Raw genomic sequence first — 27562 nt, forward strand, 5'->3', positions numbered from 1 at the left:
AAATTCATTAACTGGTCCATTTCAATGTTGCCATAGAAGTAAGCAATAAAGATAATTATATAGTTAAGTTACAGTGTGAAATCTTATTGGTTCTGAATGCCAGAATCCAAATGCTACCACAGAACAGTCAGTGTTATAGTTAGCTCTTAGAACTTTTCCTCTGTCAAGTTCAGAGTGCTTTACATAGGAGAGTAAAATAAAACTTAAGATTCTTTTGCTATTTGCAGATGTATTAAGGAGATTTTAATTGTTGTGGATTATTTTGCTTGAGATTCTGGGACGCTTTTTCATTTTTCCACACTCTTGCCATCCATTTGCCAGCTTCTGCTGAAACCATCTGCTGTCACTACTTCTGTGCTATGCTTAAAGATCTTTCATCAAACTATTACCATGGCAATTGGCAACAAGTTGTATGTTTAGTCTCATGAGTCATACATGAGAGTGTTTTTACAGCATTTATAAACATTGACTTCTTTATGTGGAATTTCCACACTCATTGAATCCACATTTACTCATTGCTGTTCATTTTGCAAAATCTCATGGATTTCTTGTAGCATATAGTTAAAAATGTCTTGTTTTAGAGTAATTTGTGCATTTTAATGGGTTCTTCTGGGTTAAAATATCTTAATTGATACAATCTGTAAACAAAATAATTAAATATATGTCTAGGGCCTGTACACTAGTTTTATTCTGTTGTGTATCTGTTGATTTTAGAGGAGTTACTCTTGGTTCATATTGGCAAAAGGGAGATCAGACCTCTGATGTTCAGAGAACACCCAGTACCACTATTATGTTGACTTCTACACCTTACCCCAAAAGCACTGATTTTAATATTACTTCCAGTGGAGTAAGATATGACTTAGTGTGACTCAAGAATGGCAGAATTGGGCCAAAAGTAAATAATTGTGTACATGTATCACAATCAATCGTGACTTCATTTATTAAGTAATGTTAATAGATATTCTATTTAATAGAATTATTTATAGTGTAGCCTGCAGAAATGTAATTGCTCACTGGACATCCACATTAACACAATAATTGTATATCTTAATAATGGCATCAGGCTAAATTCCCAAGCCCACTAGTATACTCATGTAAGAATTTGTGTGTGAACAAGCCATGGATATATTAAAAAACAAATCAAGCGGTAAAGTTTAGATATATAAAAATGCTATTTTAGATTTTTTAAAAAGCCTTAAATCTATAAAAGGCCAGTCAGAAAATATATACATTGTTATACATTACTGTAGGAAGGGAAATTGGCTTGTAATCAAGGCACAATAACACCGCAGTTAATAATTTTACATTCTACTACAGGCCTTTCATTGTACGTAGATACATCTTCTAGTTTCTGAAGAACTTCTGTACCTTCAATTAGCTGTCTACAGTAAGAAGAGAAATTATATATAAAATCAATATAATTATGATTATCTGATCACTGTCCTAAATTCTACAGTTTTAGTAATCTATTTGACTATTTGGGTTCCATGATACTCATTTTCCAATAAATTATGCACATTTAACATAACTTGTAACAAAAATGTCGGACTTCATAGACATATAAATGGTACATATGGGTTGAAGATCTGGAAAATACACGGTAACAATTTGAAAATCAGGAAACTATAATTTAGTAGCAACTTCAGGTTATACTTCTCTAGTACCACAACCTTAGAAACTAACTGGTGCCAAACCAGAGAATTTTCCGAACCTGAGAGGTCAATAATGTACTGAGTGGGTCTCTATTTTTTATTTCACTGAGACAAACGGAACAACACTTGCAATGCTGCTTAATAATGTATGACTGTTCTGATACACCCTATATAAGCCTATGACTAGCTAAGATTTATCAGGTCTCTCCATAACAAAGTGTTAGTGTTGTTACACAATTTTACTGTATTGGCACTAGGAAATAAGTGGATAAAGCATAAAATTTATGCATTATTAGCACTTCCACTGCTTGCTGGTCTCTTTAGGGGTAATTTAGAGCTAAATAACAACACAGAACACTGAGAGCCAGGACTGGTGGCTATAAACTTTACAGGACCCCAGGGTCCTGTAACTTGACCACACCCCTGATAAGTGGACATTTGGCTAACTAAAATCATGCCAGACCACGGATGTTGCCGGACCAGAGAGTGCCGGACTAGAGAGGCTCCACCTATACAATTGTTTTACCTACCTTCAGTGCCTGTCAGTGGGTCAGAGCAAGTCATTTAGAAACCCTGAATTCCTTCTATTAGGCTATTAAAACATAACTGTAGTTTTCTAAATATGGCTGTGTCTTAAAATAAAGGGTTTATGTCTTATAGGTTCTTTTCTTTATAGGATTGTTCACAGCAGACTAACATCCTAGCTGCTTTGAAAATATCGCACATTAAGCATTTTATGAGATAGAATTAATTTACTAGTCAGGTAGTCGGAATTTCCATCGACTACTCGACTAGTCAATAGGCACTTCTGCATTCCTCCTTTGAAATGTACAAGAGCCCCCTCTTGTACATTTCAAAGCAGGAATGTGGAACTCTGCGTGCAGTTCAGGGCCAGCAGGAAGTCCCGCTGACTCCGGGCTGCATGCGGGTGCCAGCTTTGAAATGTACAAGAGTTCCCAGCGGGGGCTTTTGTGCATTTCAAAGTGAAAGCGCCCTCATGGAGCCCAGGGTCAGCGAGTGACTCAGAGTCCCCTGCTGACCCTGGGCTCCATGTTGTGTTGCTGATTTGAAATGCCACGTGAAGCCCAAGCCAGCTGACCCTGGGCTTCATGCGGCATTTCAAAGGGGCAGCACTGCACCGCCTCCGTGTTTCAAAGTGGCAATGCCGCACAGCTGATCCTGAGCTCAGCTGTGAAGCATGGTCTCTTTGAAGTACCCCATCTTACCTCCCCCTTTGCTGCCTATGTCTGATAGAGGCAGCAAGGGCGAGGGTGGGGGGAGAATCGACTTGTCCTTAACATCCTTATTTCAGCTATGTCAGTCAGAAATCATCTTGCTCCTGCAAAACATGGCTATGCTGGCAAAAGTCAACTGTGTAGACCTGGACATAGACAGGGCCCCAGAGTTGACTTACATTTCACCAGGAGCCTCTCCAGCCATTGGTGGTGTTTAGATCAGGGAGGGTGAAAAGGTGGCTAAAACCCTCCAGCCCTGAGCTGTGATTTTTATGCTGTGCCTCTCAGAGATGCAGCACAGAATCTCTATCTTGTTAATGGTGTCTTATATAGTTAGGAGATTTTTTTAAACATTTAAAAATTATATATCTATATTTTACGTACCCAAAAGCCACATATTTTTTATCCAAATAAGGAGCTGGCTGGAGTGTGATATAAAACTGCGAACCATTGCTGTGACGTCCCTTGTTGGCCATTCCAAGAATCCCTCTTTTTTCATGAGGAATGGAAAAGTTTTCATCTAGAAAGTTTACAATAATAAATTATCATAGCTTTAAGTTTCACTCCTTCCACTTTTACTCTGTTGCAATTGTTACAGCCCCTCTCTTCTGCAACCCCTTTCTTGCCTTTTGTTTCCTTCCACCTCTCCCCCTTGTTATTACTTTCTATTATATACATTGGGAACCTTTCAGCAGCTCTCTTTTCAACTTGCCCTCAAATTAATAAATTGAAATGAAGGGGATTAGAGCTTCCTTTGACTCTAGATCAGTGTTTCTCAACCAGTGGTATGAGTACCCTTATGGGTACTCGAAAGAAGTCTGGGGAGTATGTCAATACAACTAAAATTTGGAGAAAACTGAATTTTTGTTTTAAGTTTTACAGCACTTTATTATTTTTGTACTTTTTATACTAAAAAATGTCATCGCCTGCCCGGCTACAATTATGTTGTTTAAACAAATGTGTTGAACCATAGAAAAAAAATTGTGTGTCTGAAAACTGTAGGTACTGGGGGTACTTATATATATATTTTTTTAAAGGGTTACTTTATAAAAAAAAGGTTGAGAAATACTGCTCTAGATCACTAGATTCTGCTTTCTAGAAAGAGGTTTAGAAATAATTTTGGGCTATCCTGGAAAAAGACCAATAAATATTCAAAATGAAAGTGCTATCACTGCAATAATTTTTTAATATTATGACCACTCTTTGATAGCATCTTTTATCTGAAGGCTTTCAGAGCACTTGAGAAACAACAATATATAGGCTGGTTAGTAGTATTCCTATTTTATGGCTGAAGAAATGAGATGTGAATGGCCTGATTTTCAGCACCCATAGTTCTGTGCCATAATTACTTGCCCTGAGTCACAGTAAATCAACAGTAGAACCCAGACCTGTTGACTTCAAGACTCTCATTCTTACAACAGGACAATGGACCCTCCATATTAATCTCCAATTGCTAAATTTTAGGGAGCACCAAGTTCTGTCATGTTCTGGGCATTACATGATTGAAGGCCAACTGGGTCTCTGGGATGGGATGAAAAGGGAGAGTATTGATAGTGGTGATGAAAGTTGCTGCCCTTAGCGTTAGATGGGGGTGAAGATAAAAATGAAAGAGGGAGACCCAGTGCTATAATTTTCTTTTCATCTCCTCTCAGTGTTAAAGTGAGCAGAGAAAATAAAAAAATTCAGTGCAGCCACTCTCACCAAAGAGCTTACGTTCCTCACCAAAATACACAGTATTGGTCATGCTTAAACACAATTAACTAAACCACAGAAAACAGAAGACACTATATTAGGACAGCTTACAGTAATTGGCACATTTATTTATTACAAGTCATGCAGTGCTGTTTGCTGCACATGGAGCGTTAACAAGAGCACATAAGAAGCAAACTGAAGTCAAAGGATTTAGAGCAGCGATGGGGAGAAGAGTTAATGGAGCATAAAGGTAGGCAGGAGCTTATGCAGAGACCTGAAGACCAGGACAAGTTGCTTAGGACTGTTGTGGAGAGGGAAGGGATTATTTGAGGCAAAGGTGAAAGTAAGCTGGAGTGTATGAGACTGACTGGCTGGGGTGGGGTCCCTAGATGCTCTAGCCCCAATGCTCAGGAGGTCAGGCAGTGCAAGCCCCACCGCCCCAACCAGCCCCAGAGCTTCCAGGAAGCATGATGGCTGCACTCCCAGACTCAAGCTCCCTGCACACACACCCAATCCCGTCCTGAATATCCCCCAGCCCTGAGCTCCCCATTTCCTGCCTGACTCCTGACCTCCACTACTACCCTGAGCCCCCCCACACTTCCCAACCCCCTGCCCTGAGCCTCCTGCCCCTGCATTCCATCATCCCCTGCTTAAATTTCTTACAGGTACTGTCTTATTGAAAACCCTCCCCACAACTCCCTACCCTGCCCCCAGTGGGGAGGGGGAGTTGCACTAGGACAGTACCTGTCAGAAATGTAAATTACTTTCACCCCTAAGTTGAGAGGTAGGATATGGCTGGGGTGGTAGTACACTTAGATGACATTTGCAGCAGGATTTTGGCAGGATGACAGACTGCCAGGGAGGAAACAGAGTTGTTTAGCAAGTATACTCATAGCGCTCAATAAATACAGAAGAGATGGTTAATTGAGGAAGTCTGACTGGTCCTTGGACTTTTTCCAGAAGCATACCACAATGCAGAGGAGTAATGGATGCAAGGTGCAAGACATTTTGGAGGCTGGAAAGTCAAAGGAATAGCGTGCAGAAGAGTTGTTGATGAATACTGTGAGTCAGCTGAACACATGAAGCTGGTAAGGGAAAGAGAGACAGTGGAAAGCATCAGCGAATACATGCGGGTAGGTGGGAGGTCACAGAAAAAATGAGAGATATGCTTGGGACATGGGGACAATTATGATTTTCAAAGTCATTCAGCAAGAGGGAGATCAGCAAGGAAGCACCTGCAAGTGAAAACCACATTGAAAATGAATCTAAGGTAGTCAGTGAAGGAATTAATCCAGTGCTACAAGCTGAAAATATCTCCCCTTTATTGTTTAGCTGCTGATGGGATATATTGTGTAAGCAAGAACCCAAGCAGAGCTCTCCACAAACTGACTGAAGATGTGAGCAGGCATTTTATTATTCTCCCATTTTTTGCTTGTTCTGACTCTATTTGAGGGCTGTTCTTCCAAACTAATTAAAATGGCAATTACATTCTAACTGAAGCAGATGCTTCTATGCTACTGCTTTGTGAATTACAGTATAATTTTGGATTAGGCTTCTTTGTTTTAGATAATGACACTTCAGTACAAGTGGTTCTCTGTAATTACCTCAGTACTTTGAGCTCATTTCAAGGAAATGTAGAAACATCCCATTAATTTCACAGAATATTGTAGTGAATGGATGTTTATCAAATGTGGACATTTATGGAAACTTAGCATTTGAGAGTGACATCTGTCACTGTTCTCAGATATCTAAAATATCTCTGTAAATTAGTGGAAAAGCAGTAGAAAAGCAATATAATTATCAGATTAAAATTCTGAGTGAGCACCTTTATAAAGGACTGAAAACAATACTTATATTTTAATTTTAAAAGAGGGCTCAGTATAGACAATCTTCTTTTGAAGACCGGTTTCTGTAATGTGTGAAAGAGGGTGATTAAATTCCTTATAGGGACAATTATAAGGTTGACAAAACTCAAGTTAAGTCTATCTTAAAATTAAATTACTTTCCTAGTCCTAGAACATTGACTGCTGCCTCAACAAGAGTTACAAGAGTGATACAAGACAAGCTTCTGTCCAAGATAAGAAATGACAGGTACTGGGTTTGTTGGGAGGAACAAACACAGAGTTGCAAGTCACTAAATCTGACAATTCTAATCCTGCCCCTGCCAGCGTCTTGCTGTATAGCCTTGGACTAATCCCTTGTTTTCTCTGTCTTAGTTTTCCCCATCTGTAAAATGGAGAGCACAATGCTTACCTTACATGGATGTTTTCAGGATTAACATTGGTATAGTATTTTGTACATGTGGAGCACTGTACAATATTAAGGACTAGACTATTGCATGTGTGCACAGAATGGTGTGGAGCTACACCAATCCAGGAGGAGCAACAGTTGAGGTTGTATCACAGGCACACACAGTCTCTCCTGGGGCTGCCCAGTGCACACTGTTTGTTTGTTTTAGGATTGAAGAGATTCTTTCTACCAGAATGAAAGCCCACACTTTCCAGAACAGCTCTGGGGTAGGTGCATTGAAAGAGAACATATAAACAGTAGCAAGTACATAACTGGTAGTATTCCAGTACAGTCTATGTAAGCTATCTGTGTAGTGTAGGTAGGCAAGAGGAAACAGATGACATTTCTAGCACATTATTAAATGTTTTGGTCTCCACTGATTTAGCTTATAGACCTGATTGATTGTTCTAATGATTGTTTCCCCAGGAAACTGGCTAGTTTCTTGCTGAGATCCTGTGTACTGAGGATCTATGCTTCACAGTACTACTCTAGGTCCATGTGATGTTGGAAGGACAGGCCACTCTCCTTTCTGTTGCCCCATTTTTGGTAGGCAATATGCAGTGGTTCCTGAGGGAAAATAACAGGAACTCAGAAAAGTTTGCACTTGTTTAATTTTTAATTACTTGAAAGTTCCTGTATACTTTCATGCATTTTGATGCTACTTTCCAGCAAGGCAGCACCATTGCAACAGGCCCGGCCAAAAGGTTTACGGGGTCCAAGGCAGGACACTGGGAGCGGGGCCCCAAGCCTGGCTGGTGGATGGTGAATACTCAGCAGCACGGGGTCCCAAAAGTGCGGGGCTCAAGTCATTTGCCGTGCTCACTTTGCCCTAGGGCCGGGCCTGCATGGCAGTAATTCATGTGTTCCTCAAAAACAGTCAAATTACCTGGATATAGCTGAAAAGCAAACTTTGGACCAAAGTACAAGTCACTTATCATCATCATTGTATACTAAATTGTCTGTGAATATAAAGACTGTAGAGTATCAGAGAGGTAGCCGTGTTAGTCTGAATCTGCAAAAGCGGCAAGGAGTCCTGTGGCACCTTATAGACTAACCAAAGTGTAGGAGCATAAGCTTTCATGGGCAAAGACCCACTTTGTCAGATGCACGTAGTGGAAATGTCCAGAGGCAGGTATAAATATGCAGGCCAGAATCAGGCTAGAGATGACGAGGTGGATCCAATCAGGGAGAAGTGGGCCTCATCCTCCCTGATTGGATCCACCTCATCATCTCTAGCTTGATTCTGGCCTGCATACCTGCCTTTGGAAATTTCCACTACATGCATCTGACAAAGTGGGTCTTTGCCCACGAAAGCTTATGCTCCAACACTTCGGTTAGTCTATAAGGTGTCACAGGACTCCACGCTGCTCTTATAAAGACTGCAGTTACCCTTTGTGGGTGAGGTAATATCTTCACAGGACTGACTGCAACAAGAGCACTGCGTGGCTCAAAAACTTGTCTCTCTCACCAACAGAAGTTGGTCCCATAAAAGCTATTACCTCACCTCCCTTGTCTCTATAATATCCAGGGACCAACACAGCGACAACAGCATGCACTTACACTTGGCAGTTCTGAACTGTTCGCTGGTGGGCCAGACTGCTGAAATGTGACATAGTTTACAACACTGGCAGCAAGGATGCTTTGTGTAAGAGAATATATACTAGCTCCCAACTGGCTTTAACTGTTATAAAATATCTTTATGGCTAATTGTTAATCTAAACAAACCTTCCTCCCTTTAAATTTCTTCTCTGACTGTATACCTGAGTTTATTTCTTAAATATTGCTTTGCTATTGACAATCATTTTATTTTTCTTATTACTTTCTATAATTATAGGGGTTTAATGTTATGAGATGTAGCTCCTGTTTGGTAATTCTAGATTCTCTCAGGGTATGTCTACACTACAAAGTTAGTTGGAACTAACAGACGTTAGTTTGAACTAATTTTCATAGGCACTACACTAGCGCTCCGTTAGTTCGAATTTAATTCGAACTAACGGAGCGCTTAGTTTGAACTAGGTAATCCTCATTCCACGAGGATTAAGCCTAGTTCGAACTAGCTAGTTCGAATTAAGGGGTGTGTAGCCCCTTAATGAGAACTAGTGGGAGGCTAGCCCTCCCCAGGTTTCCCTGGTGGCCACTCTGGCCAACACCAGGGAAACTCTACTCCCCCCCTCCCGGCCCCGGCCCCCTTAAAGGGGCACGGGCTGGCTACGGTGCCCGTGCCAGGTGCAAGTCTGCCTGCACCCAGCCAGCAGACCCTGCACCTGGCACGGATCGAGCCACCCACCCGATGCCCCCCAGCCCTCCCCCTCTTCCCAGGACCAGGCTTGCCCGGGACCGCAAGAGGCGGGCACCCACCTGGGCTAGTGCGGACATCGTGGACCTTGTCCACGATCTCCGTACTAGGCACAGGAAAGTGGCCGGCTTGGGCAGGATAGCTGCCAGCCTGGCCACCCAGGAGCAGGTGTGCAAGAGAATCCGGGGGGTCCACTGAGACCTGCGACCCTGAGCCCTGAGCTTACAATGGCCGTCCTGGGTCAGACCAAAGGTCCATCTAGCCCAGTAGCCTGTCTGCCGACAGCGGCCAACCCTAGGGACCCTGGAGGGGATGGACTGAAGACAGTGACCAAGCCATTTGTCTCGTGCCATCCCTCTCCAGCCTTCCACAAACCTTGGGCAGGGACACCACTCCTACCCCCTGGCTAATACCACTCCATGGACCCAACCTCCATGACTTGATCTCACTTCCCTTTAAACTCTGTTCTAGTTCTAGCCTTCACAGCCTCCTGCAGCAAGGAGTTCCACAGGTTGACTCTTTGCTTTGTGAAGAACAACTTTCTGTTACTAGTTTGAAGCCTGCTACCCATTCCTTTCCTTTGGTGTCCTCTAGTCCTTCTTTATGGGAACTAATGAAGAACTTTTCTGTATGCACCGTCTCCACCCAACTCCTGCTTTTAGAGACCTCTATCCTGTCCCCCCTCTGTCTCCTCTTTTCTAAGCTGAAAAGTCCCAGTCTCTTTAGCCTCTCTTCATATGGGACCTGTTCCCAACCCCTGATCATTTTAGTTGCCCTCCCCTCTCCCACCCTCTCTCTTCCCCTCTCCCACCTCCTTTTCCCAGTCTCCCCCAGTTTTGTTCAATAAAGACAGATTCCATTTTGGAAGACACGTTATCTTTATTTTGTACATCAAGAAGAGGGGCTAGGGAAGGGTAAGTGGAAGGAGGTGAGGGAGGAATGGGGCACAAGCCCCCGATGGGGAGGACTGGGCTGGCTCTGCAGGCTTCTGGGGGTGGAAGCTCTCCTGTAGCCCCCCAATTGCCCCCTCTCTCCAGATGGCAGCCTGCGGCAAGTGCAGCCGGTCTGATGGCCGAGTGCTGTGATGTGCCCAGTGTGGGTACTCAGGGCAATCCAAGCCAGGACTGCTTTGCAAGCGGGGCACCCCTGAGAACTGTCTGTCCGGGGTGGGGGTCGGGACCCTTTAAGCACAGCCCTTGGCTAGCCTGATACAGCATCTCCACGCTCTAAGTCCTCCTCTGATGCCCTGCCGGAACTGCTTCCGGCCATCCTTAACCCCGCTTCAGGGTCCACTTAATGTGGACGCGCTAGTTCGAATTAGCAAAACGCTAATTTGAACTAGTTTTTAGTTCTAGATGCATTAGTTCGAATTAGCTTAGTTCGAATTAACTAATTCGAACTAAGTTAGTTTGAATTAGCGCTGTAGTGTAGACGTACCCTCAGTTAGTTGAGAGACTAAGGGTGTGGCTCTGATCTCACTCTGGTGTAAATCCAGGAACCCTCTTTAAAGTCCAGTGGAGTAACAGTGCTACGTAAATGAGATCAAACTCTGGTCCTAAGACTCTAAAGCTGCCCAATTCCGGTTTTCTCAGAATGAACTTCAAGTAAATTCCATTAATTTTATCATATTTAAATCATCCCAGAATAATGATGTGATAGAGGCGCCCTTTGGTGCCAGCTGGCAAAGGTTTTGCTGTTCTATAACAACAACTTCTAAATGACAAACTCCCTATACTTAACTAATTTCTTTCATAGTGTTTATCCATCGTGTGAAGTCTCAAATGAAAGCTGGTGTCCCATTGGTTATGAATATTCTCATTGAAAAGTTATATATGTATACTAAAAATACATTCCTAAAATCTGTACTAAGGCAGAGTAGATAAAAAGGTTTCCGCCAGACAGGCAAAGAATGTTCATTCACCTTGTCTATGCTGGTCACCACATAAAGTAAACATTGGAAATAACACAGTGGAAATAACCCACTGCCGGGCTGGCACACATAGGCTGACCCTACCCCGGTACCACAGTCCTGCTACCACCACCAGTCTGGCCCCGCTTCATTTACATATGAAGTCAATTAGAGGATGTGAAATAAACAGAAAAAAAGCAAGAGACAGTGAGTGGTTCTATTGTCACTGAGGAGAGACCTGGAACTTTGGGAGATCAGCAGAAGACAAGGAGACAGCCCTTTATCCTGCACCTTGGAGGTAAATAGACAACAGATTCACATTCACGAAAATGGGATCTCAATGAGGTAGAAAAGGCTGACAAAGGCTTTGGCTGAGATAATACTGGTTGGACATCACTGGTTCGGTACTCTCGGGACCCGAGTGGTTCAGGATGAGAGAATTTGCTAAACATGGGAAGGTTCCCTTCCACCTGCCCTCTCAGCCTACTGCCCCTTCCTGGCTCCTTCGGTCCCGCTGCCAGCCAGGTGACACAGCTTCCCTGGCTCTGTTGCCATACCTGTTGCTTCAGCCCCATTGTAGGCCCGGCAGCATGCAGCCCTGTCCCTGCTGCCGCGGCCCCAGTCCTGCTGCTGGCTGGCACACGGCCCCAGTCGCGCTGGCAACCTGCCACGGCCCCAGACAGGCTTTCCCTGCTGGGCTGCTGCGGCCTAGCCAGGCTGCCGTGGGTCTGTTCCCACTGCCGGGCTGGCACACATGGGCTGACCCTGCCCCGGTACCACAGTCCTGCTACTACCACCAGTCTGGCCCCGCTCTCATCAGCCTCGCCTTTTGCGGGGCTCTCAGCTGCTGGCGCTCCTGTCCCGGAGCTTTCTCATTCAGCAACACCCATGGTCCTGCCAGACCACAAATGTTGCCAGACGAGAGAGTCTCGGTATAGGGAGCTGCAACCACATGATTATCTGGCTATATTGACTCCCTTCTCAGACCCTATGCTACTAGCACTCCTAGCTACCTCTGTGACACCACTGACTTCCTGAGGAAACTTCAAATCAGTAATCTTCCTGAAAATACCATCGTAGCCACCCTGGATGTAGAAGCCCTTTACACCAATATTCCACATGAAGACGGATTACAGGCCATCAGGACCATCCCTGATAACAACAGTGCACACCTGATTACAGAGCTCTGTGACTTTGTCCTCACCTACAACTACTTCCAGTTCAGAGACAATTTCTATCTCAAAGTCAGTGGCACAGCCATGGGCACTCGCATAGCACCACAATATGCCAACATCTTTATTGCTTACCTTGAACAACATTTCCTCAGCTCTCGCTCCCTAAAACTCCTACTTTACTTACGCTACATCGATGACATCTTCATCATATGGACCCACGGAAAAGAGACTCTTGAAGAATTCCACAAGGATTTCAACAACTTCCACCCCACCATCAACCTCAGCCTGGACCAGTCCACATGAGAAATCCACTTCCTGGACACTACAATACAATTAAATAATGGACAAATTTCCACCACCCTATATCGGAAACCCACCAACCGCTACACTTACCTTTATGTCTCCAGCTTCCATTCCAGACACATTTCTCAGTCTATTGTTTTCAGCCAAACCCTAAGAGACAACTGGATTTGCTCCGACCCCACAGACAGAGACAATCACCTACAGGATCTTTACAGAGCATTCCTAAAACTGAAATACCCACCTGGAGAAGTGAAAAAACAAATTGACAGAGCCAAAAAAGTACCCAGACATGAACTACTTCAAGACAGACCCACAAGAGAAAATAACAGAACTCCTCTTGTTATTACCTATAGCCCAGAACTCAGACCCCTCCAGCACATTATACACAATCTACAACCCAGCTTGGAACATGATCCCTCGCTCTCAGAGGCCTTGCGAGAAAAGCCTATTCTCGCTTACAGACAACCCCCAACCTGAAACGAATTCTTTCTGGTAACCATGCCACAAAACCACATCATAAGCCTCCAGGAACCCAGCCCTGCAATCAAAAATGATGCCAACTCTGCCCTCATATCTATACTGGTGAATTCATCACTGGGGCCAACAACATAAGCTACCAAATCAAAAGGTCATTTGACTATGTCATCAAATGCCAGCAATGCCCTGTTGCTATATATATTTGACAAGCTGGACAGTCTCTGCAGGAAAGAATCAATGGACACAAATCAGATATACGTAAAGGAAACATACAGAACCTATGGGGGAACACTTCAATCTTCCGAATCACTGTTTAAAAGATCTTCAAGTAGATGTCTTGTCACAAACCAATTCTACTAGCCAGATCCACACAGAAGCATTGGAATTAGAGTTCATCTTCAATTCACATGCTAATGGACTCAATCGTGATTAAAGTTGGTTGGGACACTACCAACTTAACAGCTGCTGAAGATGCAAGCAGCTCTTTATGTAGACTCCTAAGTCAGGAAGGATACTATCAATTGACTCTGCTTCGTTTTAACTACCCAATCTTCAGATACTTACTGATTCCTTCTAGCTCCCTGTCTCCCACCCCCTTTCCCTTTTTTCTCCTCCCCCTACCCTTCTCCTCTCCTATTTATTTTGGGTCTGCACATCCTAAACTCATAACTCCGGTCATGTGAAGAAGTGGGCTGTGCCCACGAAAGCTCATGATACCATCTACATGTTTTGTTAGTCTATAAAGTGCTACCAAACCATTTGTTTTTTTTTCTGTAACAGACTAAGTTGGCTACCCCCTGAAGCTTCTTATATCTTGTATTTGATAATAGGATTAGTCCTGTGGCACCTTAGGGTATGTCTAGACTACAGAGTTTTGTCGACAAAAGTGGATTTTTGTTGACAAAACTATACCTGCATCTACACTACTGCCAAGTTCTGTCGACAGTAAGTTCTGTCGGCAGTAAATCTCATTCTATGAGGAATAACGCCTTTGTCGACAGAGTTCTGTCGACAAAAGGTAAGTGTGGACGCGGGGAAGGATTTATGTCGACAATAAAGGCCTCCAGGAAGAAGCCCTGGTGGACACTCCTGCCACAGCTTTCAACTCTACTGTTCCTGCCTGTAGCCATCTTTAAAAGGCACAAGCAGCTAGGATCAGCACTCTGGCAGCAAGCCAGCTCCAGCCAGGACCCTGAGACTGTGCTGCTCTTTCCAGTCAGGCAACTCGGGGACAAGCCTCCCAAAGCCCCTCTGGCCCTTCCAGGGACACATCCCTGCAGGAAGTCAGGGGCACCAAACGCCGGGCACCCTCCTGGTCTGGGCCTGAGATAAAACCCCTCTTGGAGCTCTGGTCTGAGGAGGAGGCTCTTCAGGCCCCACAGTCCAGGCGGAGGAACACAGACATCTACGCCAGACTGGCTGATGGCCTGGCAAGGAAAGGCCACCACTCCCACACCTTAGCCCAGGTCAGAGCCAAGGTCAAGGAGCTGTGGCAGGGGTACGTCAGGGTCCGTGATCCCAGCTCCCAGCTCCCGCTCTGGGGAAACGGCACATTATTGTGCCTACTACGAGGATCTGGACCGGATCCTGGGGGCAGGGGAACCCCTGGCTCCCGAGAGGGTTGTGGAGTCTGTCCTGGAGACCCCTGTGCAGCAGCGGCCGCAACTCCAGGGTGAGACCCCAGCAGATGACCAGGAGCTCCAAGAGGAGGAGGAGGAGGAAGACAGCACCAGGAGCACCAAGGAGCCAGACGCCCACACTCAGGAGGCCTCCCAGACAACTTCAGACACCAGGGAGGGAACATCAGGTGAGTGCTGTGAGGGTCCAACACACACAGGGCAGGGCAGGTGGGAGCAAAGTGGATGGTGCAGTGCTGTGACATATCATGCTGATCACAGCCGGGGGGTGGGAGGGGAGGGCACACACACGGCCGACCTCAGGGAGGGCCGTCCTACCTCTGCATCCTCATGGCTGCAAGGCACCACATGCTCCTGCAGGCAGTGATGCCAGGTGTAGGCAGGGGTTGGGGACACTGGGATTACCACACAGCTTCAGGCTTCTCTGCAACCTGTGGAAACCCCAACTGTGGCCTGACACTTGTCTGTGCTGCTTGGCCATGGGGTGTGTGGGGTGGGGGGCAGGATGGTGGCCTGCAAACCTTCTGGGCTCCAGGGAGGCAATGGCTGCTGGCCAGGCCACATCGTGTCTTACTGAGACGCACATGAGCATCCCCTGACCCTAGGACAGGCACTGACTGCTGAAAAGGAGGGCATGCTCTCACAGGGAAAGTGTGGGCATGCATGAATGACGACTTTTCCCTCTTGTCTTCCACAGCCGGACCAGCTGACCAGGAGGGGGGCGTCACACCTGCCTCACCACCCACACGGCTGCAAGGAACCCATTGGCACTGGTGCATGTATTTGGACCTGGTGCGCCAGCACATCTCAGTCCTGCAAGGGATGCAGGATGCAATGAACTGGAGGATGGAGGCAGAGTCAGAGTGGTGCAGGCTCTTGCTGGACGAGTTTGTCCAGCAGTGCACTGAGATTTGCACCACTATCCAGGAGGGCATGGCCTTCCCCAGTCCTGTGCCTGCTCCTGCTCCTCCTGCTCAGCCTGCCCCCCCTCCCTCAGCCTCTGCCATCCCAGACCCAGGTACAGCCCCACCTCCTGCCCAGCCCCCTACTGTTCCATCCCAGCCTGCCTGCCCAGGGGCAGCTCCATGGCCAAAAACACCGTGCAAAGCAAAAAACCAAACCTGAAAATAAACTGCTGTGGTGTCTGAGGAAGCAGGGCAACCAAAGCAAAAACTCCAGTAACTTTGCTTTCCCTCTAGGAGATAGGCAAGCCAGAAGCAGGAGCAGAGCAACGGCTGTCCAGGAGAATCCCTTTAAGCATGCATCTCTGTAAAGAGCATGCAGCAGCGCCTGGACTTTAAGGCTGCCCCTGTGACCTGCCAGAATCACTTCCAGGTGCCTTCTTTTGTCAACAGAACGTCCGGCAGTCTGGACGCTCTTTGTCGACAAAGCAGATTGCTTTTTCAATCCACGTAATGCAGTCTAGATGCTCTTTTTCGACAGAGGCTTTGTCGACAGTATCTGTCGACAAACCCTCTGTCAACAAAAGCCTGTAGTCTAGACGTACCCTTAGAGACTAACAAAAATATATAGTATCATGAGCTTTCCTAGATAAAACCTACTTCATATGATGATCCAGCTCAACTGATGATGTGGATTTTACCCATGAAAGCTCATGATACTGTATATTTCTGTTAATCTCTCAGGTGCCACAGGACTACTCATTTTTAAAGTTACAGACTAACGCAGCTACCTCTCTGACACACGATAATACGTTAATAATAGTTTTCACTATAAGCAGATCTCAGTGCTGTGGCGTTGTACAAAGAGCTGATCCTGAGCTGAATTATGCAAACTGGTATGTACAGTCTTCTTTTGGGGACAACAGACCTGGTATTACTGTGAGTGTTCAGTAATAAAGTGCTGAACATCATAGAGGAATGCTTCAAAGGGCTTGAGGGGTGCATGTATCAGGTACAGCTATTAGGCAAACTAAGGGCTTGCAGAGATCTGAGAGATTGTTTGAGTGGGTAAACAGGCTGATAATGCCAAGGAGCTTACATCCAGTTAAGCACCAGCAAGTCTTCCTCCTGCTGGAGGAGGAGGAGAATAAGATTTTTCACAGTTCTGGTCAGCCAGAGAATCATCACAAATGAATATGCAATATCAGTGGAAGCACATTAACCATATTTAAAATTTACCCATTAAGTAGTGCTTCAAATTTTCAAAGCCCTTTTACAAACATTATTGTTCATAACATTCCTGTCAGGTAGGTTGTTAAGGGTTATCCTTATTTTGCAGACAGGTGACATTGAAAATCACATAGAGAATCAGTGGCAGAACCACAATTACAAGGCAGAAAAATCAACCCACTAATGCTAATAACCAACAGATAATAATCCTGATCAATATGAGCAAGTCTGAAACCACTGCCAAAATGTAAGTCATGAAAATGTAGGAAAACAAATCTAACTAAATCTTAGAATACTTCAGTGAAAATTCAGTTATTTACCTGAAATTTGACTTATGCACTGAGTAAGATAAGGAAATGTACATATACCTTCAAAAGTGGGTCCATAAATTGACTCACCGCCATCTCCTCTTCCAGCTGTTATATCTGTATGTGATTAGACAAAAGTGACAAAATATAAATATTCACCACTGGCATTAACTGGTACTAACTGGGTGAATTGCTGCACCTGCATTGATTGACTTCAGTGGTCTGCACACAGATGCAGCTGTATACCTGCATGCTATCAATTACAAAATTGAGGCCATACTGGAATTGCAGAATGAATTAATCTCTCACTCCAAGAGGTGTCGTCTCCAGAAATAACTGTTCCGTATACACAACAAAAAGTACATATGTAAATACCTTCTTGCTTTTATGCTAATGCAAGTACCTGTGTACCTAGGTACTAGTCTTAAGGAACAGATTTCAGTACAGGTTGAACCTCTTCGGTCTGGGACTCTCTTCAGTCTGGGACTCCAACAGGACCACAGATGTTGCTGGACCAGAAAGCCCCAGCTGCTGTCTGCTGGGAATCCAGCAAAGGGCTAGCAGCAGAGCCCATCCAGCAGCTGCTGGGGGCTGGCAGCCTGGCCAACCCAGCAGCTGCCAGGGGCTGGAACCTCAGCTCAGCCAGCTCTGCAGTCCCTGGGCTGGGAGCATAGACCATCTGGCAGCCGCTGGGGACCAGGAGCAGGGCAACAGTCAGGAGGGGAGCCAGCTAGGAGGCCAGCAGTCCTGGGAGAGCCCTCACCTCCCCTAGTCCTGGCAAACTCCCTATCCGGGGCCTATCAGGTTCCGAGGGTGCCAGACCAGGGAGGTCCAACCTGTATATAAAAATGTGCCACAGTGAATACACCCTGTATCCATAAACAATTACCTGTTTTTAGAACAAGGGATGATGAAAATAAAGCTGTGACACAGAAAGACAGGGCTAGCAAGTCTTTCGTCAACTCCCATTAAACAAAACTGACTAGTATAGTCAATATATAAAAATACAATTGAAAGGAGTTTGAAAAACAAAAGCAAACAGTTTTTGTTAGTTTATTTAAATTCTTGTATATGCCTGTCAGGTAAGAGGAAATTCTCCTCAGAAATAAGCCAATTATATTAAGTTGCTTTCCTGGACCTCATACATATCTGTATTAAATGAGTTACTTGGGGCAAAGCTCAAAGGATGCCTTGGAACTCTGATCCAAAAATAGTACAGTACTAAGCAAACAATGTTTGGAGTAGGAAAGAGACAGAGGGAATAGTTGAAGGGAGGTGAGAAAAGAGAAGCTGAGTGGAAGAAACATACCTGTTTTATGAAATGATGTTTTCTTTGATTATGTATTATTTATTATTCTAGTCTCCTAGATTCATAATGACATTTTCATGCACAAGCCTGATCTTCAAATATGCTACATTTCACTAATGTCTTTGGGTGTCTATGACTGGTTAAATATTTCTGTAAAGCAACATCTATATAACATACATAATAGGATTTTTCTTATGGATTTTCTCAGTGTTTAAATGTTTCCATTTAATTTTGAAATATCTTGCCAAACATCTTTGTTATAAACTTTTGGCTAATAAAGAAATAATATGGACTATCAATTTCTTATCCAATTTCTTGCTTTACCTATAATTAGGGACCAAGAGAAAAGATACTGGTTTTTGCTATACATGACTCAGTTCATCACAAATTGGTTATATCTCTAAGTTCAACTTATTTTATTGGACAAGCTACCTATTTTTCATGCTGATTATTCCATCCAATATCTTATACAAGATTTACTGAAGACATTTCAAACCCACCTCCTCCTTGTATCCATCCGTTTTTTACTAACCGATGAAAAATTGACTCTTTATAAGTAAGCTTCAGACCACTACATGAGGTCCCTGCTTCTCCTGTACACAAAGAGCGAAAGTTCTCACAGGTTTTGGGGCACATATCAGAATACAGCTGCAAAATGAATGGAGAAAAAAGATGGGAAGTTGGTAAATCACTTCAAAGGCCAGATCCTGCAATCTTTTTGCTTGAGAGTGAGGGCTGTAAGCAGAGCCTGATAATTGATTTTTCCTTCTGTAACTTACCTCAAATAACAAAGTGCCAATGGGCTGCTCCTGAACAGCTATGTCCATGTACACAAATACATGCTGTATAATTGGGAAAACAAATCCAATGGGAAAAGCGTCAAATATCTTCTAAAAAAATGTTCACTCTTCTTATCAAAATACAGTCTGATGCTCAGTGAAATGGTATCAGTTTCTTTTTATAGTTAACATCTAAAATAGACCCATAATTAGGTACCCAACAAACAGACTTTACAAATGATAACATATGTATTATATAGTCCAATATTTTGTTGAAACAAAAACATTCTGCAAGTTTCATGTCATTCTTGGACAAAACCACCATTATGGTGCACTGGGAAAGATCAGGCTGGACCCATTTAATCAGTGGTGTAAACAGGTGCAGGTTCTCTGAAGCCCATGTAAAAATCACAACCGACAAATCCATAGTAGTGATTGCTATGCCTAATTAAATAATTTTGCAGGATGGCTGATCACTGGTCCGATATAAAGAGGTAAATAATTCAATTGCAGTCAGCAAGAAGCAAATTTAGTTTATCATTTCTCATGGATAAACTGATCTCTGATAGGAAAAAGACGTTTTAAAAAATTAAATGACAACTGAATTAGGTTTGCTAGAAATAACCACAAATCAAACATCATACTGTTTTCTAGAAATAACTATTAGTCAAACATCATACTGCTTTGGAAAAACATCAAAAAGTTCAGCTCCTTATCTAAAAATTACCTGAACATCCTGGGTGAAATCAGTTTTTGCTACTGCCATTCATGAAGCCAGGATTTCACCCTGTAAGAGTGTGTCTACACAGAGGCTGGAAGCAAGCCTTTCAGATCAGTTAGACAGACTCACACTAATGTGGCTGGAGTTAGTTCACTAAGAATGGACACTGCATCCCAGGTTGGAATTCAGGCTGCCAGGTCTAAGGAATTGTGTGGGCTTGAGAGCCTGAGCTGCAACATCCATATTGCTATTCTAAGCCCACTATCTTAAGTTCTGCTAGCAGGAGGTTTACTCCCAGCTGCAGTGAAGATACACTCAGAGCCTATAAAACTGGGCAGGAAACCTGTGGGCTACGTCTACACTGCAGGCTTCTTGCGCAAGAACTGTTTTGCACAAGAGTTCTTCTGCTAAAGGTCTTGCGCAAGAGCGCATCCACACTGCCACGTGCTTTTGCGCAAGAGCACCCATGGCAGTGTGGACGCTCTCTTGCTCAAGAAAGCTCTGATGGCCATTTTAGCCATAGGGGTTTCTTGCACAAGAAACCCCTGTTGCCTGTCCACACTGCCTTCTTGTGCAAGAGCTTTTGCGCAAGAGGGCTTATTCCTAATGGGGAGAGGATTAACTCTTGCGCAAGAAGCCCTTTGTTCCGACGCTTTACTGTAAATTTACTTGCGCAAGAACACGTGTGCACTGTAGACGCTCTGCAAGTTTTTGTGCAAGAAGCCTGCAATATAGACGTAGCCCAATAGAATAACTTTATTCATGAGATTTGTAGCAGTTTTGATTTTAGAAATTTCAAAAGAATATTCCTTCAAGTCCAACAGAGGGACTGGAGTACATGTCTTCTGTGGAGAGGCTGAGGGATTTGGGCTTATTTAGTCTGCAGAAGAGAAGAGTGAGGGGAGATTTGATAGCAGCCTTCAGCCACTTGAAGGGGGGTTCCAAAGAGGATGGAGAGAGGCTGTTCTCAGTGGTGACAGATGACAGACTGAGGAGCAATGGTTTCAAGTTGTAGTGGAGGACGTTTAGGTTGGATATTAGGAAAAACTATTTTACTAGGAGAGTGCTGAAGCACTGGAATGGGTTACCTAGAGAGGTGGTGGAATCTCCATCCGTAGAGGTTTTTAAGTCCCAGCTTGACAAAGCCCTGGATGGGATGATTTAGTTAGGGTTTGTCCTGCTTTGGGCAAAGGGTTGGACTCGATGACCTCCTGAGGTCTCTTCCAGCCCTATGATTCTATAGCATTTCAGCAGTTTTTTGTCCAGTTCTGATCAGAAACAACTTAGTTCTATTCTGTCTATATTCCCTAGCTGCTGAGAGGGGACTGTCCCAAATTCCTCTAGTTTCTGGCTGCTAGGCACAATTTCCCTCCCCTCCTGACTGCTGGGAGGAACAAAATCTCCCATCTCCATTCTCCATTCCACGGATGTGGACTTACTGCTTCTTCTTTTCCGTCTCTTTGGTAGGATTCCAGTGAACATTTCTCCTTGCTGTGAGGGTGGGAGGAAAGAGAGAACTAGGGACTGAAGTGCAGTAGTCTCCTTTCATTTCTTATTGGGTTTGCCATTTTGCCAACTAAGTATGAGGTAGGGCAGGGAGCATACGGACTAGTCTTTTCCTCAAGATCACTAAGTCAGAGTATTTCACCAAAAGTCCTTTAGTATGACAGCATCATGAACTTCACTGCAAGTCTATTGTCTTAGACCAGGTGGTCCCCAATGCGGTGCCCGCGGGTGCCATGGCGCCTGCCGGGTGTATTTATGTGTATCCGCCGAGTGGCCAGGGCCAGCTCGAGCCATTCCTGCGCCCTGGGCAGCAGGCGCGCGATGCAAGTGTGGCACCGCCCCCCGGCGCATTGCGCGCCTTACAGCTGCCATCAAGCGCTTCCCATAGGTTGGTGCCCCGGGCAGCTACCCGGCTAGCCCTCCCTTAATCCGGCCCTGCATGCGTGGCCCCTGCCCCGGGCATGTGGCGCGTGCGCGGTGCTGGCCCTGGGCATGTGGCGCAGGCGCAGCCCCGCCTCCGGGTGCGTGGTGCATGCTCGGCCCCAACCTGGTCGTGCGGCGCATGCACGGCCCCACCCTCCCGCGTGCGCGATGCGTGAGCAGCCCCTCCCCTGGGTGCTCGGCAGCCCCAAAAGGTTGGGGACCACTGTCTTAGACACTGAGATTGCATATCAAAAAGTAAAAAACTGGGTGACAAACATACCGCAGATTTATATGGATGGATCTAAGACGTTATGTTGAGAAAATATCAAGCCTTCCTATTCTCCCTTCCCTCTGTAAACCCCTGCACTACCCACAAAACCACAAGCAAACAATCCATTGATAAGTCACATAATTTACAGTTAGATAGTACATCTGTAACAGACTTTACACTTGCGTTTTAGAAACCAGTGTAACCTGCCTTGCTATTTTGCATGTGTTTGGTGCAAAAATCCTCAGTTATAGCTTGGTAAAGTGCCACAGGTTTAAAATCTTGATAGTTCCACTTATCATAAGCCCATTTGAGCAGTTCTTTTTCACTTCCCAGGAGTTGACCATCAATAAAACACATCACATTGGAGGGATACTCCCATGTTTCACCTTTCAGTTCCTGAAAAAAAATTAGGAAAAAAATGAAAGCCTTCCGAAATTACACTTTGGATTTAGTGCAGAAGCAGTGAGTAATACTCAGATTCCAGGCTGATGAATGTGGTACAAATACCTAACTAGATGGATTTTTTTCCCCATATTACTTATTGGGTGTTTATGCTTTCCCTTCCCAAACTCTAACCTTCCCTTCAAACACCACCACAAAAAAATAAAACATACAATCTTACAACTATATTTAGCAATTGCTCCTGAAATTGTTAAGAATAAACATCCAAAAGGTATAAAAGGCTGTCCAAAATCCAGTTACATTAAAACAGAATGGCTGTCTAGACTGGCAAGTTTTTCCGCAAAAGCTTTGTGGAAAAACTTGCCAGCTATCTACACTGGCCGCTTGAATTTCCTCAAGAACACTGACGATCTCATGTAAGAAATCAGTGCTTCTTGCGGAAATACTATGCTGCTTCCGTTCGGGCAAAAGTCCTTTTGCGCAAAAGCGCATCTAGATTGGCATGGACGCTTTTCCGCAAAAAGTGCTTTTGCGGAAAAGTGGCCATGCCAATCTAGACGCTCTTTTCCGCAAATGCTTTTAATGGAAAACGTTTCCGTTAAAAGCATTTGCGGAAAATCATGCCAGTCTAGACGTAGCTAATGGGTATGGCTATACAGCAACATTATTTCGAAATAACTAGCGTTATTTTGAAATAACTTAGTCTGCGTCTACAAACTAGGCAGTTATTTCAAAATAATGTTGAAATACTGTCAGACTGGAGGACTCCTTACTCTGACTCCTCATTGTATTAGGAGTAAGGGAAGTTGGAAGAAGCGTGCTCTAATTCAAAATAATCACTGCTCGACTAGTTCCTTACATCCCTGCACTGGAATGGTCTAAATTTAGTTGGTCATGCCTCAGTGCCTGGAGCTGGACTATAGGACCTCCCAAGGTCCATTCAGGCCTTCATTTCTATGATTCTGTGATATCGAGACCCCTCAATAAAGCGTAATTCTTACTGGCAGACTCAGAATGGATGTGCAAGGTGACCTATTCTGTTTAACCCTAGAAGTGGTCTCTTCAGATTTGGATCCAGCTACATTGGCAGGGCAATCTGGCGAAGTTGTACTTGCTACTGCAACTGCTGTAAATACAGCTCTTAGTTTTCTAATGCTGTCCAATGCTCTATCTTCCTTAAATATATTTAAAGTAAAGTTTTCATTTAGAAAAAGGACAGACCATTGCCCTCTTCTTTCAGACTAAATCTACTTTAGTTTTCCTCCTAAGTCAAACAAAACATCTGCTTATTTTATTTGTTTCTGCACCAAATGGTATCATGAACAGAGCCTGGCAAAGGTATAGAGAACCCAGTTTACCTACTGCATAGAATATAACATTCACTTGACAAATCAGAACTAAATCTAGGTAATTCAAGCCTAATTCACATTGGAAAAAAGAGGCACCTTTTTTTTCTCCTGTAAATATTCATGCCATGCAAATTCTAACAGAGGAAGCACTACAGGTTCTGCAATCTTGGTTGGAAAATTCAGCCTGAGAGCCTAGATTTTCAAAATAAAAGAAATATTTACTTACATGTATTTTACTTAAAATATTCCATTACATTTTGTATTTTCTTATTCAAATAGATTGAGGTCATCTATATTTTAGTTTTGATTATTTCACGGTACAGTAGACTTCCAATAATCCGGAACCTATGGGACCTAGGTGGTGCCGGATTATCAGATATGCCAGACTATCAGGAGGTACTATAAGATGGTTATATATATACTGTATATATTATATAATGTATATAAAGTGTTCTTAACCCTTTTTATTGTACATACTGTATACAGTATACTGTAATGTTTTAGTTTTTTTAAGCCTTTTTTACCCTTTTTGCTCAGTTCAGCTGCTGCCGCTGTTATCTTGTGACTCATTTTTTGCCGAAGCTCACTCACTAGGCTCTTGCCATTTTGATGCCAGACTATTGGAGTTTTACTGTAGTTGTTTACACACACGTAACAGTTCCTAACAGTTATAAGTACACACACATTTTAAATTAGTATTTTAAATTTAAGGGTTTTTTTTTTAGCACTTGCAAAATCTGCTACTTTCCAAACATTAACTAGTTATACTCACGCTACCCCAACTAGGGATGGGGGATAAGCAGATAGGGAAACTGCCACAGAGACGTTATGAATTTCTGAGCATCATCAGTTGCTGTAGACTTAATGGGGAGTTGCAGGTTCTCTGCATCTTGTGAGATCAGTCCCAGCCATAAAGTGAATCACATAGAGCCCTGCGCAGATACAACATTTTGTATCTGCATTTGCAAAAAATGAGCCACGGACATCGGCATCCATATCTGCAGATGTGAATACCTGATTATTTTCAGGGCTCTATGAATCAGGAGGGTTAGAACTTGGGAATTCCTGAATTCTAGTCCTTGTTGCCTCTCATTGTTTTTTGAACAGTACAGTAGATGTTAGATATGGAACATTTCTGTTAGGCCATTTAGGTTCATCCTCTGGAATGTAAAATTGTTCCCGGGAGTATATTTTCTGTATATGTATTCAGTCTGGTTTGCAGTTTCTCAACAATGATCTTCCATTTAAGAATCTCTAAGGCTACATGAACACTGCAGGCTTTTTGCACAAGTACGACCGTTCTTGCACAAAAACTTGCAGAGCGGTCTACACTGCACGCGTGTTCTTGCACAAGTAAATTTACAGTAAAGCGTCAGAACAGAGGGCTTCTTGTGCAAGAGTTATTCCTCTCCCCATGAGGAATAAGCCCTCTTGCGCAAGAAGGCAGTGTGGACGGGCAACACGGGTTTCTTGCACAAGAAACCCCTATGGTTAAAACAGCCATTAGAGCTTTCTTGCGCAAGAGAGCGTCCACATTGCCATGGATGCTCTTGCGCAAAAGCACATCTCTTGTGCAAAGACACATGGCAGTGTGGACACACTCTTGCACAAGAACTGTTTTGCGCAAAAAGCCTGCAGTGTAGATGTAGCCCCCATGTATTACAAACATGAACCTACTAAAGGCCTGTGGTGCTTTACACTGATCATGGCTTTACAATCTTGGTAGCTGGGCACTGGTGGATCATCCCAGTGTAAGAGGCTTCTACTTAGCCCCCACTCTGTGCCCACATTAGTGTTTGTGGTTGTTCCTTCATCCCCCCTCCAACTTCTGTCCTTCCACTGTATCTGAAGTTTGTGTAATTTAGACAGCTCTAAATAAAGATGATAGACAAGCTCAGCAGCCAGTCTGTTTAGCATTAGAGTAGACTAAAGGTCGCATTTCTACACCTCCCCCCAAAATCCCTGCAAGGTGGATATTTTTCTCTCATTTCACAGTTGGGTAAATTGAATCACAGAGAAAGATTAAGTCACTTGCCTAAGGTTGCAGTGCAAGTCAGTTTGTAAATATAATGAAACTATCTCATATGGCATCACAATATGCAATAAATGCTTTACAACAAACAGAAGGACCCTGTGCACCATATGCTTGACAGTAGCAAACGTATGACCAATATGTAGATACCAAGGGAATATTTTAAATACATAAATGCAGAATTCTTAATCTTAATTTCTTAAAAATACCAAGAACGCACAGACATTCTCTTAATTTGCTATGTATTTGTTTTTAAAAATAATGCCAGCCACTGTTTGGAAGAATTTCAAACTATTTGCTTCTGCTACAGTAACAGCCTGCAAGAAAAGTTACCTCTGCTGTGCATTTTGCCACATGGAACACAGGCTCTTTGAGAAGCCCCACAATCACCAACTGCTGCAATTGCAGGGGACCCATGGCTCCCTCACTCCCCAGCACACACCGTCTCCCAGCTTTCTCTCCTTTGGTTGCTGTTGCTTTTCTAGCTGCCCAGCCTCACTTTAGGCAGACAGAATGTAAACAGAATTCTGTTCACCATAGCAACTCCAATCAGAGGGCTAGTACGCTGTAGATCCAAGTTGTACTACAAGCATTAAAGACAGAAACTCTGCCGGCACATTAGGGGCATGTCTACACAGCAGCATTATTTTGGAATAATAGATATTATTCTAAAATAACAGTGCACATTTACACAGCAAGCAGTTATCTCAACATAATGTTGAGCTGGAGGACTTCTTACTTCGATTCCTGTAACCCTCATTTTACGAGGAGAAATCGGAGAAAGAGTGCTCTAACTCAGACTTCTTGCTGTGTATAGAGCTCCAAAAGCCAAAATAAACTATTTCAACTTAAGCTACGCAATTGATGTAGCTCAAGTCGCGTAGCTTATTTCAGCTTTAGCCCTGCTGTGTAGATGTACCCTAGGAGGGTGGATTGTTTATGAAAGTACCTTTTTCACTGGACATCTTATTCACATAGCACTAGATTTTTAACTGCATCCTACACTGTTCTCCTTGGATGGTGTATTTAGATGTGCCATAGTGACCAAAGTGCACAACATGTAGATAGGTAGGATAGTCAATCAGCAAATGAAATTTTAAAAATAGTATTACAAGTTATAGACAAACAATTAAAAGGTAAAGACAACTAAATACAATGTTTAGTTTTTCTTCCCATGGAAGATACCTTCCAGAATTAAAAGAGACCTACTTATGGAGATTATATGAATTTAACCATCCCACTTTCACAATTAGGACAGTTAAATTAAAATCTTTTAGAAATCCCACAAAAATGTATTTGTCATAAGTACATTATATCCTTTCTATTATCACGTGCTAATCTAAGTGCTTCTATGACGGTGTGTTCCTCTCACACTGGTCTGGAAAGGGTTAATGTGATTCAAAAGGGCTAACTGGATAGGCTTCATAGATAAGCACTCTTTGAGGACTGAACCCAGAGGGACAGGGCAGGCTTCAGATCAGGAAGTGAGGGTGGAGGCAGCTGTAACATGGAAGTCTGCAGTCACTCTCTGGACTTAGAGCAGCAAAAGGTAGAAAATCAGGAAGAAAAAACTCCTAGGAGCCTGCTGCTGAAGGAATTGATGGTTTGAGAGAGGTGAATTAAGAAACAATCCAGGAAAAGAGCAGTAGGGTTTTGGGACATAGC

General features: G+C 43.8%; 1 protein-coding gene across 3 annotated transcripts; it reads right to left on the reverse strand.

Annotated features, from left to right (window-relative positions):
• Positions 1 to 922: 922 nt before the first annotated feature.
• PPIL6 (peptidylprolyl isomerase like 6) lies at positions 923 to 27178 on the reverse strand. Of its 3 annotated transcripts, XM_006123246.5 has the most exons (8): positions 26231 to 27158; positions 23962 to 24057; positions 22322 to 22510; positions 19194 to 19256; positions 18915 to 19062; positions 17166 to 17222; positions 3272 to 3407; positions 923 to 1382 (listed from the first exon to the last, which is right to left on the reverse strand). In XM_006123246.5, the coding sequence occupies exons 1-8, from the start codon at positions 26312 to 26314 to the stop codon at positions 1271 to 1273; spliced, it is 885 nt and encodes a 294-aa protein (XP_006123308.1). In that variant the 5' UTR covers positions 26315 to 27158; the 3' UTR covers positions 923 to 1270. The 3 variants fall into 3 exon arrangements, with proteins under 3 accessions (XP_006123308.1, XP_089633332.1, XP_089633333.1); XM_089777206.1 differs by lacking the exon at positions 23962 to 24057 and having other exon boundaries at positions 26231 to 27178; XM_089777207.1 differs by lacking the exons at positions 923 to 1382; positions 3272 to 3407 and adding an exon at positions 5671 to 5814 and having other exon boundaries at positions 26231 to 27165.
• Between the last annotated feature and the right edge of the window lie 384 nt (positions 27179 to 27562).

Source organism: Pelodiscus sinensis, chromosome 3, assembly GCF_052426305.1.
Source record: "Pelodiscus sinensis isolate ZL-2025 chromosome 3, ASM5242630v1, whole genome shotgun sequence".
Taxonomy (NCBI): Eukaryota; Metazoa; Chordata; order Testudines; family Trionychidae; genus Pelodiscus; species Pelodiscus sinensis.

What these genes read in the sequence shown, in the direction of transcription:
- PPIL6 (XM_006123246.5), bottom strand. Translation starts at nt 26,314, where the DNA reads ATGGGTCCCCTGCAATTGCAGCAGTTGGTGATTGTGGGGCTTCTCAAA. An exon ending in ATTTACAGGAGAAAAAAAAG is followed by an intron (nt 22,511 to 23,961) that starts GTGCCTCTTTTT and finishes ATTTTTTTTCAG; the next exon opens with GAACTGAAAGGTGAAACATG. An exon ending in AACACATGCAAAATAGCAAG is followed by an intron (nt 19,257 to 22,321) that starts GCAGGTTACACT and finishes CCAATTATACAG; the next exon opens with CATGTATTTGTGTACATGGA.